The sequence below is a fragment of the Harmonia axyridis genome, chromosome X, assembly GCF_914767665.1.
Source record: "Harmonia axyridis chromosome X, icHarAxyr1.1, whole genome shotgun sequence".
Taxonomy (NCBI): domain Eukaryota; kingdom Metazoa; phylum Arthropoda; class Insecta; order Coleoptera; family Coccinellidae; genus Harmonia; species Harmonia axyridis.
In genome coordinates, this window is record NC_059508.1 from 9,955,727 (window position 1) to 9,969,261 (window position 13,535).

At 31.9% G+C, this 13,535-nt stretch overlaps 1 protein-coding gene across 5 annotated transcripts; it reads right to left on the bottom strand.

The window, feature by feature from the left end:
- Positions 1-960: 960 nt before the first annotated feature.
- Positions 961-12,927, bottom strand: LOC123685680 (probable E3 ubiquitin-protein ligase makorin-1). Of its 5 annotated transcripts, none has more exons than XM_045625477.1 (7): positions 12,649-12,927; positions 10,534-10,764; positions 10,349-10,474; positions 5,257-5,569; positions 4,431-4,642; positions 3,200-3,476; positions 961-3,127 (listed from the first exon to the last, which is right to left on the bottom strand). In XM_045625477.1, the coding sequence occupies exons 1-7, from the start codon at positions 12,684-12,686 to the stop codon at positions 2,984-2,986; spliced, it is 1,341 nt and encodes a 446-aa protein (XP_045481433.1). In that variant the 5' UTR covers positions 12,687-12,927; the 3' UTR covers positions 961-2,983. The 5 variants fall into 5 exon arrangements, with proteins under 5 accessions (XP_045481433.1, XP_045481434.1, XP_045481431.1 ...); XM_045625478.1 differs by having other exon boundaries at positions 5,257-5,362; positions 12,631-12,927; XM_045625475.1 differs by having other exon boundaries at positions 12,631-12,927.
- Between the last annotated feature and the right edge of the window lie 608 nt (positions 12,928-13,535).

Below are 13,535 nucleotides of genomic sequence, written 5' to 3' on the forward strand. Positions count from 1 at the left end.
TATAGAAAACGGAAGGTGTAATTGGCAGATATCACTGAATTCCAGAATGACGTCTATCGGTGAACCCAGGAAGAAATAACGCAATACTCTAAAAAAAATTGCCTTGGCCCAAGCGGAACGTCTGAGTCGGACGTTGTTAACGGGGTGGAAATAATTTCCCTTGATTGTCGTCTTAATTCAACGTTCCAATTACGCAAGTACGTCAATTCGATATTCATAAAAGAAGTAATTTGGAATCTGTTTTTCTGTTAAAGACTTCAATTTAAGCGCATATTGACGTAATGAGCTACGTCAAAGAGATTTTAAGCCAGCGTATGATTGTCACCCACAGACCTAATAATTAGGTCTATGTTGTCAACTGGTTTTATTTCTCGAAAAAATAACTGTTCGAATGCCGTCCCCATTTACATCCCTTCATATTATATGCAGGGAGGAAAAAAATGGGAGCAAGGTTTCATTCAGAACATTGTGGAGTAAATCATTAAAAGACGTGATTGTTTATTTACACTCTGATTTTGCATAATATTTTCTCAATATTTCCACTTTTTATTTATTTTAATATCTCAATTTCGAGAGAAATTACAGCAATTCAAGAGAAACAAACTTCGTTGAGATTTGTCCATGCCCCTAATTTTGCTAGTAGGCATGTAGATGATGAATTTCGTACAATAAGAATATCATTTATTTAGAGTTTGAGTAGATTCATTTTCAATTTGGAAAACTGAAAACTTAGGATACTTGAAAAAATATTAAATTCAAACCTCAAACAGATTTCTATAGTGTAAATTTAGTGTAACTTTAAAGGGAAATGTTATTAAATATGTAATAAGCTCATTACGAGAACTGAAGAATTCATGTGCATATTGTCAAATAGCCTATTCAGGTTCAAGAAACTGTGCATGATCAAAGGAAAAACGTGCTTTACCAGCACATTTTCGTTTTATCATTCAAAACAATAAATTTATTGACAAACGTTTAATGAGAATATTTCCATAAAACGAACAACAAAACACATACAAGGGAAATGAAGTATAGAGGAAAACATTCAAGTTTACTGTGTAAGTACAGTGTAAAAAAGAAGAAAATCAACTTAACAAAGGGCACTGGTTGGCTGCCTCAGGTGACAGGATTGTTGGAACCACAATAAAATACATACAGTGTGATGGTACAGTGTTGCGTATGTTTATTATTATTGTTACAAAAGCCCCAGTCCCAAACCTATCAGGCACATTTTTATAATACATATAGTACAAAAAGCGTATGCTAAACTAATTTAAATGACTTATAATGAACGTAAACAGAAAAATATTTTTTTTCTACAGCCTTTTTGGATTATTTATATATCTATATTCAGATTCAGGTTCAATGTTCAATACTAAAATTTTAAGAACTCTTCGACAATTCCATCAATACCTCCTCCATCAAGAACAAATCATTGCAGTTGAGAAGAATAAGAAATTAATGCAATTTAATGTATAAATGTTATAGACTAAAGAATTCAATTTTAGCATAAGCAATTAACAAATTCAAACCCAGAGAAGTGATGAAATAGCTACAGTAAATAAATAAAAATTACAATAAATATCCAATATTCTTATGAAGAATTTTTTTGCAGTTCTTTCGAACACAAATTCAATTAAACACATTCTAACATGCAAGATTCAGAAAAAAGGGAAAAATTGACATTTCGGTTTCTTCAACTACTATATTTCCAGTTAATAATAATTGAATTGTTCTTTTTTGCAACTCCATTCAATTCTCAGTTTAAAAGCTAAAATAGTACAATGCAATGCTGTGTTTGGCACAAAAAAACTTAACATGGTCCAAGATGGAAAATTATAATTTCAACATATTTCATAAAACCAACCGTTAGTTTGGGAGGAAAAATTTCGAAACAATTTCAAATGTACCATTTTCCACTAAGACCTGTTGGGACAAAGTTTGCAAGCAACAAATTCATATCAAGGATGTTGTGCTTTAGGAATCTAAACAGAAATTTCTCAACATTTATAACAGTTTTGAATGACACATATAAATATATGTAACATATATTCAACATTTACCAAATTAGCACAGTGATATTTCATGCTGACACAGTACATATATAAATTTCATTCAAATTGCAGCACTTTACAAGTTAATTTTCTATCACTCCAAGATCACAGCAAATTTTCATGGTAATGTAACCGAATTTTAAATATTTAAACTACACTGGAATAACAAACTTGGTAGATATTTCAAGAAACCCATAATAAATATTTTTTTTATTTTCACAAAATGGAGAAAAATCGAATTGTATTGTAGAAAACACTTTTAATAAATTATCTCTCAGTTTAAGTTTATCACAGAATACCAAGTTTCAATCACAATCAATCTTCCAAATCTATGCATGATAAAAACAAGCGTTTATGGATCATCAACTATAGTTGACTACAAAAAAAATATAGGGAGTTACTAGGTACATTGTTAGATTTTATTCAATATAATGAAAAAAAAAAACATAAAGAAAATATGTAATAAATATTTTAAAACCCCTCTTCGATATATGAAGAAATCTTTTAAAACTAGCATAGATGAGGATTGAATCAATTGATTTTCAAAAAAAAGGGAAAATTCACTGGCCCTTAGCATTCAATCATCAATATTTTTGTTTTGCAATTTGTATGATAATTTGAAGTCTAACAAGCGCGTTAAATAATAATAAACTACAACATTTCAACATCTTGAAATGACCTTAGCACCTTAAAATGACCAAATAAAGATTAGTAAGAGCCAAGGGAACAAAGACACTAAGAAGTTCAAGCATATTTTATGACAATTAGATACCAAGAGCTATATGGGAAATAAATACTGGTTTGACAAACAATCGAAACAATGAGAATATGTAATTAAAGAACAACATATATTTTATACAAGTTTTCTACGTCTAAACCCATATTTTTGAGGAGGAAATAACATCAACCCAAGAATTCTGAAGATCAATTTACGGATAATCATAAAAAAAATCATACTCTGACCAATCAGAATCATCTGAATCGGAGAAGAAAGAGACGAGATCTTCTAGATCATCAGCCAGACTCTGCCAAGGATTGGCCCTATCATCCAGGAAGTCCCACAGGATGACATGCTGTAAAGAAAATTGAATTAACAATTCTGGTCTGAAATGATGGATGATGTCACACAATATAAACAAACTCACTTGTAAAACATCAAAATCACTGTGATCATAATTACGACGTCTTCTTTGACGAGGTGGTGGTCCAACATCACACTTAGTGCCATCAGGAAAAGCGTGCAAATAGAAGCATTTATTTCCAAAGGGGCATTTTCCAGAACCCTTTTTAAAGTATTTGCAGTCTTTCTTTGCCAAAGCTCTCTTATAATCGTCGATCAGTTTATCTTTATCTTCTTTTGTATCAACCCAATACATACTTGGGCAGACGAAATCAGACGTGATTCTGCACTCCGGACATGCCCTGCACAAAAAAAAAAAAAAACAATTATATCATCCAAAGATTTCTCACAAGTTGGATAGAAAACAATGGGTATGGTCCGTATATCACCTTAGTTAGTATGGTTAGTAAGTTGGTGGTCCGTATATGTCAAATTCCTCAAAAACTGGTGACTATTTCTTCAAACTTCGGTGAGTTATCTGTCACCAGAGCAACCGTACTTTTATTTTGGTTAGGTTCGGTAACCACGCCCACTCCGGTTGGCAGTTGTCATTTTAATTTTCAGATTATTGTTTATGAATATTCTCCATGACATCTAACACTCAAAAACTTTCATTATATTATATATATATTACATTACATTATATTATAGATTATATTATTTTAATTATGAAACAAATACCCTTCAGAGCCATTAAGTATTAGTTATTCACAAATTAAAAGAGATCAACCATTTATAACCTCCAAAATTCTTTCAATGAAAAATTTAATTGAGCATTGACAAGTGTCAAGCAGTCTGTAATTACGAAGCAGGTTACCTAAAACATTGAAAACTGCTCTAAAATTCTCGGCGATATACGGACCATACCCAATATAAACCTTCAGGGTGCACACTCTCTTTAAGGAAAAACTCAGCAAAGAGAAAATTCTAAAAGTTAATCATTTCTCTGATGGCCACACATGAGGCGCTACTTTCCTACTATAGTCATTGTAAGTCCGCCCCTTCCTGTATATTTCTCATCAGGTTATAATAAATACAATTTTTTTGTGAAATATCAAGTTAATCATTTCGCTGATGGCCACACGTGAGGCGCTACTTTCTTACTATAGTCATTGTAAGTCCGCCCCTTCCTGTACATTTCTCATCAGGTTATAATAAATACAATTTTTTTGTGAAACATCCTAACAAACATATCCCTTTTTTTTCTACATTATCCTTAGATAAATACAAAATATAAAAACTCAAATTGTTCATACCTGATTATTTTGTTTTCGAATTGTCTTGCCTGTCTCCATTTTCTGATGCAAGTAAGACAGAAGCAATGATTACAATTCGGCAATATTCCAAATCTTTGTTCTCCAACAGCTTTCTCCATTATAACCTCAAAACATACTCCGCAAGACTTTTCTTTAGAGCGAGCCAAAGCAAAGGACAATTCCATATCTTTCTCGTGCTGCTCTACACACTCCTGCAACAATAGAAAATAGTTGAAATTTAATCTGCCACATATTAAAACTTGATAAACTGAAGATCATCAAGCTATAAATAAATATTCAACAAACTAGATCGCTTCAAAAATCAAGATCTTTACCAAGTGAGATAAAAATTAAAACTAGCTTTCTCTAATTCTGTGGCAAATCCGTTCATTCTGCAATATCTTGAAATAACAAAAACGTGCGGGAATATCTCAGTTCCACTCATACTTAATGGTTATATTGCATTATTATATGTTGGTAATCCAAACTCTCCTGTAACGGATTTATCTATTTCCTGTGAAATTTGTGATACAAAAACCAGTTCTGCCAAACATTTTTCAATCCAAAAATCACCAAAAGATAATTATGGAAATATTTTATTAACTTCAATAAAAATCCAGTGAATTAGAGAGAATAATGTATAAATACTTATACAGAAGGCCCATTGTAACACTAGTTCATTCAAAAACTTGCCAATTCGTAACTTCTTTTTGAATTTTGGACTGTTGGAAGAATATCAATAGCTTCTATAAAATAAATTATACAAACTTGGCAGTTTTCAGGAACTATGGTTAGCTTTTAAAACTTGAATGATTAATCGTCATACCTGATGATGGCCCTTACGTTGTTCCTCATTAAAGGGATGCATGACAGCTTTGCCGCACATGTCACACATGTCTCCATGTAAATTGCTGCATGCCCCAGGTGGATATCTGCAAAAACCTTCTTTAGAAACGTACGGGCACAAGCTCTGCTGGCTGAGATTAATAAATTCAGGAGTGTCATCCATTGGATTAACTGCCTGAGCGTAACTTTTTGGTTGTTTTGGTTGTGATGGCACAAATTCGGGTGCATTCACCCAATCTTTATTAGATATAGAAAAGCTGGTCTCCTGAGCCACACAACTGGCCTCCTCAAATCTGGAAACAACAAACAAAATGACCAATTACTGGCATTGAAGAGAGGGCCACGCTGAAATGAAAACCAGACACTCTGGCTTATTAACATCAAGAATCCTATCCTGTTGACTCCAACATTGATGGATGATGAATGAATATTAGTCCAACAGGTTACTATTTTATGTTCAAATTTCACCAAATTATGAACAGGTCATTTTAGCATTATCATCCAACCACATTTGTTACAACTTATCGGTTTTCTTGTTTTATTGTAAAGAAATGCTGTGAATTCTTTCTTGTATGTCCTATAATGCCAATATTAATGAAGGTAATATTATAGACCTTCACTCATCAACAAAATTTGGTGTCAAAGAAAATTTTATATGGCCCAATATTCTCCCAAATCAAGAACATCTACCATCCATACTATCTCAAATGTTTTGAAAGTATGGGGCAGTTGTCCAACTACACCCCCCCTTTCACAAAAAAACCTAACCATCAAATCCTTCATCAGGAGGGAAGCAATCCAAAATTAAATCATCTTTTATAATGACGGAATGAATCCACGTAATTTAGAATCAATGAAAGTTTTTCAATAAATGAAAACTTCTTAGCAACCAAATACGCCAACAACCATCAACAACCAGAAGCAATATAACATTTTTCCATTTCACAGTGGACTCAAGTTTAAGTTAGTACCCTCATATTCGCAAATATACGTTAAACTACGTTTCGACAGCGAAGTTTTCATCTTCAAAAACGAAGAGTTTACAGATCCTAACTTCTTGTTTTCGAAGATGAAAATATCGTTTCTCTATTTCAGTATCGTAATGAGTTCATTACAGTTCTGAAAACAGTGCTGTAATGTACTCATTACAGCATTGTTTTCAGTTAAATTTTTCGTTTTGTGGTTGTCTACACAGACTTCCAATCCTGTCAAAATTCAACACACATCAATGGACTAGTTTAGTGATGTTGATAATACTATATTTGACACGATAGAATTAAAATATAGAGCAAAACTGATAAATCAGTGAAAAATTTTTGAAAATCCATCAATAAATGACTGAGAAATAGATTATTTAAATTTACGTATTTTAGCGCGGAACGTCTTTGGTCTGTGACGTCACGGCACTTGCTTGTGATCGCTACCCAATAAATTACGTTTAAATGCTTAGCCGCGCCAAGGCTCTCGCGCCGTTTGTAGTTGTACAGTGTAGTTTCAACTCGAGTTTTGTTTTTATGTCACCATAATGGAAGAAGGCTTCGTGGAAGGACAAAGTGACAATTTGCCTAAAAGAGATATATTCGCATTGATGGAGTTTTTTGCTTCAAATCCATCTTATGTCAGTGCTGAAATAAAAGGAGCTAAACTTTTCAAGTAAGTATCTACTTTTGAGTTTGCTTCATCATGGTTCAACTTATAACGATGATTTATTTAAAAAACGTTTCATAAACAGTTTGTAGTTGAGTACTGGTTGTTGAAGTCTATCCATTATCAATGGCAAAGCATATTTATGAGAGGAGTAAAAAGTAATAAGAGAAAAAAGTAATGTTTACTGCCCGTATACACACATATTATGAAGTAGTTTTAGGTGCAATTATGTCACGCCTCATTAATTTGCACCACTTCTTCCTTTGATTCATGTCATTTGGTACATGAAAAAACAATTTATTGGGGTTTTAAATTGTCGTGCTTGCACCCATAGGTACAATACAATATTTGTAGAATTTTTTTTTCATTTCAGCCATCGTGTAACGAACAAAACACGACACGAACGGCACAAGTGATTGTACACCAATGAATTCGTAAGCACTCTGCGAATACCAGTCGCCTCGTGTAAGTGGCGTGACGTCACACACTAGACGCTGCGTACTATGAAATTATTCTTCCAAGCGCAACTTCAAAGTCCCATAACTTTTTCATTTCTAGAGATATTTCAATGATTCTTACACATTTTTGTTTCATTTCACTTAAATTTTCAGAATTAATCCTTAACAAAAAAATTGAAAACTAGTCCATTGTCAATATGATATAATTTGGATAAAGTGAAATGATTTACGACGTTATTCGCGATTTCTCTTAATTCTGTTGGTGTCAAATCGGTTTCGGCAGAAATAATTCACTAATTTAATGCGTAATTATAAATAATTTAAAAATTTGAAACGTACGATTCTAATTCATATTCCGTAATCTGTCAATTTTCGCAACAGTCACACCAACTGCCAAGATACAATACAAATGTCACTAGGATGTTTAATCTGAATATTTCATTGAATTTCGACAATATTTCATAAAAATTGACTGAAATAAAGAAAATATCGTAGAATACTCGTTGCAGAAGGCAATTCCAACACTCATTCAAAAACTCTCGTTCAGAAACTCGCTCCTTCGTCGCTCGTTTTCGAATTTCGCATTCGTGTTGGAATAGGAGCCATTCTGCAACTTGTTCCAGAATATACTATTCCGAAACGAAATTTAACGTCTGTGATATAGATAAGATGATAGCTAATCCAACTTTAACCAACAACTATACAATAAAAATAATCTAAACCAAAAAGTTGAACCTTCTCATTCCATTTATCAATTCTTCTTGCAACCTTGTCAAGTAGTCTTTTTGCTTATTCTCAAAACTTCACCCACATATTCATCAGAGCAAAACTATTTTCATCCCTCCTGATATTTAGACATATTGAGTAATTTGAATTATTTCAATTCTGGGTAATTGAAAATTTATTTGTATTCTATTTACAGTTTTTCAAGAAAATACTATAATTAGCGGAAATTTGGTTCAAATACCATGCTCTTGAAAGACTAAAAATCAAAGGATTCAATTATAGAAGAATAATTTCCAAAGAACAAGACGTAAGGAAAATGGGTGCTGCACCAGAATGCAAACAATTAAGATTTTAAGAATATTAAAAATTTCGATATATAGAAAATATATTTAATTTTAAAGAATTAATTGATTTTTTTTTATTAACCTGGAAAAAAAAATTTTGTCCCCAAGAAAGAAAATCAACAAAAAGACCTGTCCCTAGAGCGAGGGGGCCGAAACCCCACAATAATCCTCATTCTGAGGAATATTATAATAACATCTTTTTTTTTTCATAGTCGGTGGAAAGCAGCTCTTCCATTGACACATATACCCCAAAAGAAGGGGTTTATTACAGTCCTAATTGAGAGTCCAAGCGTATCATGCAATAACCGACTTGAAAATCCAGGTCCAGGTTAACAAAAAATTATGAATCGTTTGAAACCTCGAAACAACACCCTGTACATCGGAATTTTGAAAATCTATTTTCATATTCGGAAACACCACTAAAAACTAAACTGAGACGTGTACTTCAAATTTTCGCGCAGACAGTTTTGCTGCTCAAATTTTCAACGTAAGAGTGAAGTTTTTAAGAACGGATACCTGAAAGTGGTTTTAAGTTTAAAGCGACTTTTCACGATGAATTATCGAAAATATTGAATCCATAATTATTTCAACATAACCTTGTAATCAATTTTCACATTGGTTTTCCTTTTTGAAGCTGTATACCATTTCAATTTTATTTTTGAGTTATTCTCTCTTTGTTTCTCATTACTGCACAAATTTTTAACGTAAACGTGAAGTTTTAAAGAATTTGGTCTGCTGGAAGTGGTTTAAAGTAATTTTTAGTGATAAATCATATCATAAAAATAGGAGAGTCAAGCCAGAAAATGAAAAGTGATTCGGAAAGCAGTTCGAGATATTCTGAAACAAGCAAGTAAATGTTCAGATCAAAATGGAGGACATTTCGCGCCGTTTTTGTAATTATTTTGTTATTATGTTTTTTTGTTCATAATTGTTTCAAAATATACGACATCACCCTAATGCAACTCAATTCTCAGTAAGTAGAAACTGAAATAGTATACAGCTATAAAAAGGAAAACAAATGTAAAAATGAATTACAAAGTAATGTTGAAATAATTGTGGATTCAATATTTTTGATAATTCATTGTTAAAAGTCACTTCAAACCACTTTCAGGTATGCAAGTTCTTAAAAACTTCACTATTACGTTGAAAATTTGTGCAGTAAAACTGTCTGCGCGAAAATTTGAAGTACACGTCTCAGTTTAGTTTTTAATGGTGTTTCCAAATATTAAAACAGATTTTCAAAATTCCGATGTACATGGTGTTGTTTCGAGGATTCAAACGATTCATAATTTTTTGTTAACCCGGACCTGGATTTTCAAGGCGGTTATTGCATGATACGTTTGGGCTCTCAATTAGGAACATATTTGCCAAATATAAAAAAAATATACCGGGTGATTCGTTTGATATGGCCTCAAAAAGAAACGGGCAAAATTCATGAAACACCCTGTGTATCTCGGCTACAAAGACAGTAAGACCCAATAAATGGGGTATCTCCAGAACCGCCTTGTGAAGTATTTCCGTTTCCCAATGAAACAACCTGTATAGTTTTTTCTAGTAAAGCTCTTGTTGATTAAATACTCATTCAACTAAATTTACTTCTTGGATTCAAGAGTATTAATCTGTAACATACGTTGAACATAATTGAAAAACTCAAAATAACCTCATATTGGTAGAATGATAGTGAAATGAATATTTTTGAATTAAAAATTCTCCATATAAAGTTGTGACAAAGCCTAGTTATAGTCTTATTTGGATTTAATTCAATTATGAAACTATACAAAAAAAAATTGATAAAAAGGCATGTTACGTAAAAATGGGCTAAGAAAATTTGAAGAGAAAAAACTTATTGTGAGATGACAAGAAAATATGAGAAATTGAGACAGAAAAAGGGACTGACCTTGGGCTTGAGCCATCATCTGAAAGAGAATTCATGGATCCTGGATTGTCTTCATCAGCACTTGCATTTGAGGGCTCATGCAAGGCGAATGAAGAAGATTGGCTCGAAGTTGAAGGTTGGTTGTGGCTGAAAGAGTAATCCTAATATAAAAAATATGGAACGATGATAATCAATATAAATCTAACCCAGAACTGGTAGTATTACTCTTTGTATTTGTTCTTCGAGCAGAATTGGAATTACGTATGGGACTATGCCTGTTTGATGTTGCAGGTACATCATGACTGAAATGACACTCAGATCGTGTACAGTTACCTCGTAAAAAGAAACGACATGTCCTAGTATTACGAGAACGGCTGTTGCCAGCCTGGCTCTGCTCACGATTACTGGAGTACTTCACAGCATCCCTATGGTTGTCTCTAAAAATATTAAAAAAAAATGCAATTTAAAAATAAAATCTGGTCTCTAAAAATATTAAAAAAAAAGCAAATAAAATATTGTCTATTTGAAAAAATAAATGAAAATTTTCAAAAAAATCGTTTGATGATGATAGAGAACATAGTGAATAAGGTTATCCTCATGAATCTTTGGCTTTCACCCTTCAAAATTCAGAACAGCAGACAGGGGTCCAAAAGTTCGTAATTCCAACATAAGCATAGCTTTGTAATGAATATATATACCACACATATCCAAAACTTCAGTACTGCAGATAATTTTTTTTAAATATTTCCTCTTATTGAAATGAATTTTGGACGTCCAAAAACGAATTATCGTGATTAAAATATCAATTTTGAAAAATTTTCATGTTTTGAGAAAGAGTGATTTTCTTAATTGTTTCAATTACAATTTAAACATCTTATATCTTTCTCTACAGAATGAATATAACAAAGATCAAATACAAAAAGATATACAAATTTAACATTAACATTCAAGAACATCAAAACATTTAAGAACATCAAAACATTCAAGAACATCAAAACACTCAAGAACATCAAAACATTCAATTACAAACAATGTTGGATAAATTTTGACACAACCAAAATACTTATTTCCATTAGTAGAAAAATAAAGAATTATTTTCATTAGATAAATTATGTTTCAATTAAGATACTACGAAAGCTTGAAAAATGTCACCAATGAAATAGACCTATGCAAAATAATTTGTCATAGAGGTTATTGAATGTGAATGAAAATTTTCATCTAAATTATTTGTTACAATTACTTTTAGTCCAATGAAATCCACAAAAAATAATTGAATTCTTTAATAAATAATAAAAAAAAATATTTTGTTGCTGTCTGAAGCTGTTCAGGGATACTTCAAGAGCAAATCCATTTAAAGTGAGTGAAAAAAATTAGGAATAATTTAATCAATGTTGTTTGAGGGGTAAAAGTGAGCCAAAGCAAATTGAATACTTGAATGAAATATAAATATATTCGTAAACAATATAAACTGTTCTTGGCTTAGTCACGAATAGGTATCTTATCTGAAAGTGTTCTTTATTACTGTAACATCCATTGAAATTGTTTATTATATTAATCAAATAATTCGTCAATGAATGCACTGTCAAATAGATAATAAAAATCTCGCGAAAAAAACTGAATACGATTGTCAACATGAAGAAGGGACTGATAATTTTTCTTTTCAATCGAATAACTAAATACTGTGCCATATACCCTAACATCGAACAAATGTAGTAGCATTTTATTATTAAATTTGAATAAAAACCATTCGTCTATTGGAATGTGGGAGGATGAAAGCAGCAATAAAAATTATAATTTTAATTAGAATAATAACATAATCAAGTGTGTCAGATATTTAATTAAGTTTCTAGTTAGAAATGCTGGTTTTCAAGACCACACAATAATAAGAACAGAATTTATAGAAAAAGTTAATACAGGCTGCAGAAAATTGGTAAAAGCATACCAAATTGCTATTAAGAACTATTATTTTGAATCCTGTTGAAGTGACATATGCAAATAAACATAATTCGGTAGATCATATGAAAAAATGTAATCTCTACTCAAATTGAACAATGTGGCGAAGAAGTGAAAATCTGACCTTCACATTAAATTCACGTGAAGTCCCAATTACACATTTTGAAAGCTCATATTGCTGTTTTGCATTGCAAGCAGAGACCTATTTCTTGAGTATTGTTCAAGACAGGTCATTTCCCCCCCATCATTTTCAACTTATGAAGCAATGACGCTATATATAACCATTTTCAAGTTGAACTTAATGTTTTATAGATCTCCACAGTTGTAAATAAAACTGTCAGTAAACTTACTCAGCATTAGAAACACACCTTCCCCGAAAATTTGGTGTTCGTGTAGATTCCGCCATATTGGCGGTTAGCAGTCAAAATTCTTAACCGTTTTTTGACCTAAGAATCAAATGACATGCTCTTTCCTCTCCAGATAATGCAAATAGGATTGGCTCTTCTTGATGTTCTCTACTGCAAATAACAATATGAACTGTACCAACAAAAGATTGTTTTTCTAAACACCATTAATCTCTTGGCAGATGTACACACACTCGAGTTCCAACAATCCTACAACTCAACTCAACAGAAATGCAACCAGTAACGAACAAAACGATTAATTAAATGACCTCCCCCCTCTTTTCCACTGTTGCCGTTTAAAAAAATATAACAATCCTGAATAGTCCGGTAAATTTTGAAATATCGTTATATCGAATCGGTGTTCAATAAATGATAATAAAATAACTGAAAAACCTAGAAGAAAAGGCAATTATAATGAGAGGATGTAATATATATGAACGAATGAGAAAATATGCAGGTTTCTCAAAAACCGATGGACTTTTTTGCTCAACAAAGTCCGAAACTCGTCTTGTTTTCAGTGTTATTTAGAAAAGTATGAATTTGGTGAATTTATTGTAAAATTTTTTGATAGCTAATTGAATCAATTAATTGAACGCAAAGCATAAAAATCTGTCGATTTGACTCATTATAATTCAGAAAACAATTTTGCATTGAATAAAATTGAATTTGAAAAATACTTGTGTGTTTAGTGATTTATCCTGACTCTTCCAAATCTCTAAGGCATAGGATTACCCACTTTATAATTTCAAACTCATAGTTTCTTCAAATAAAATTATTTTAGATACTTACATTTTTAACAATTTACACTGTGATACGTAGGATTAGGCGCTATCGATTAAGTCTGACAACCA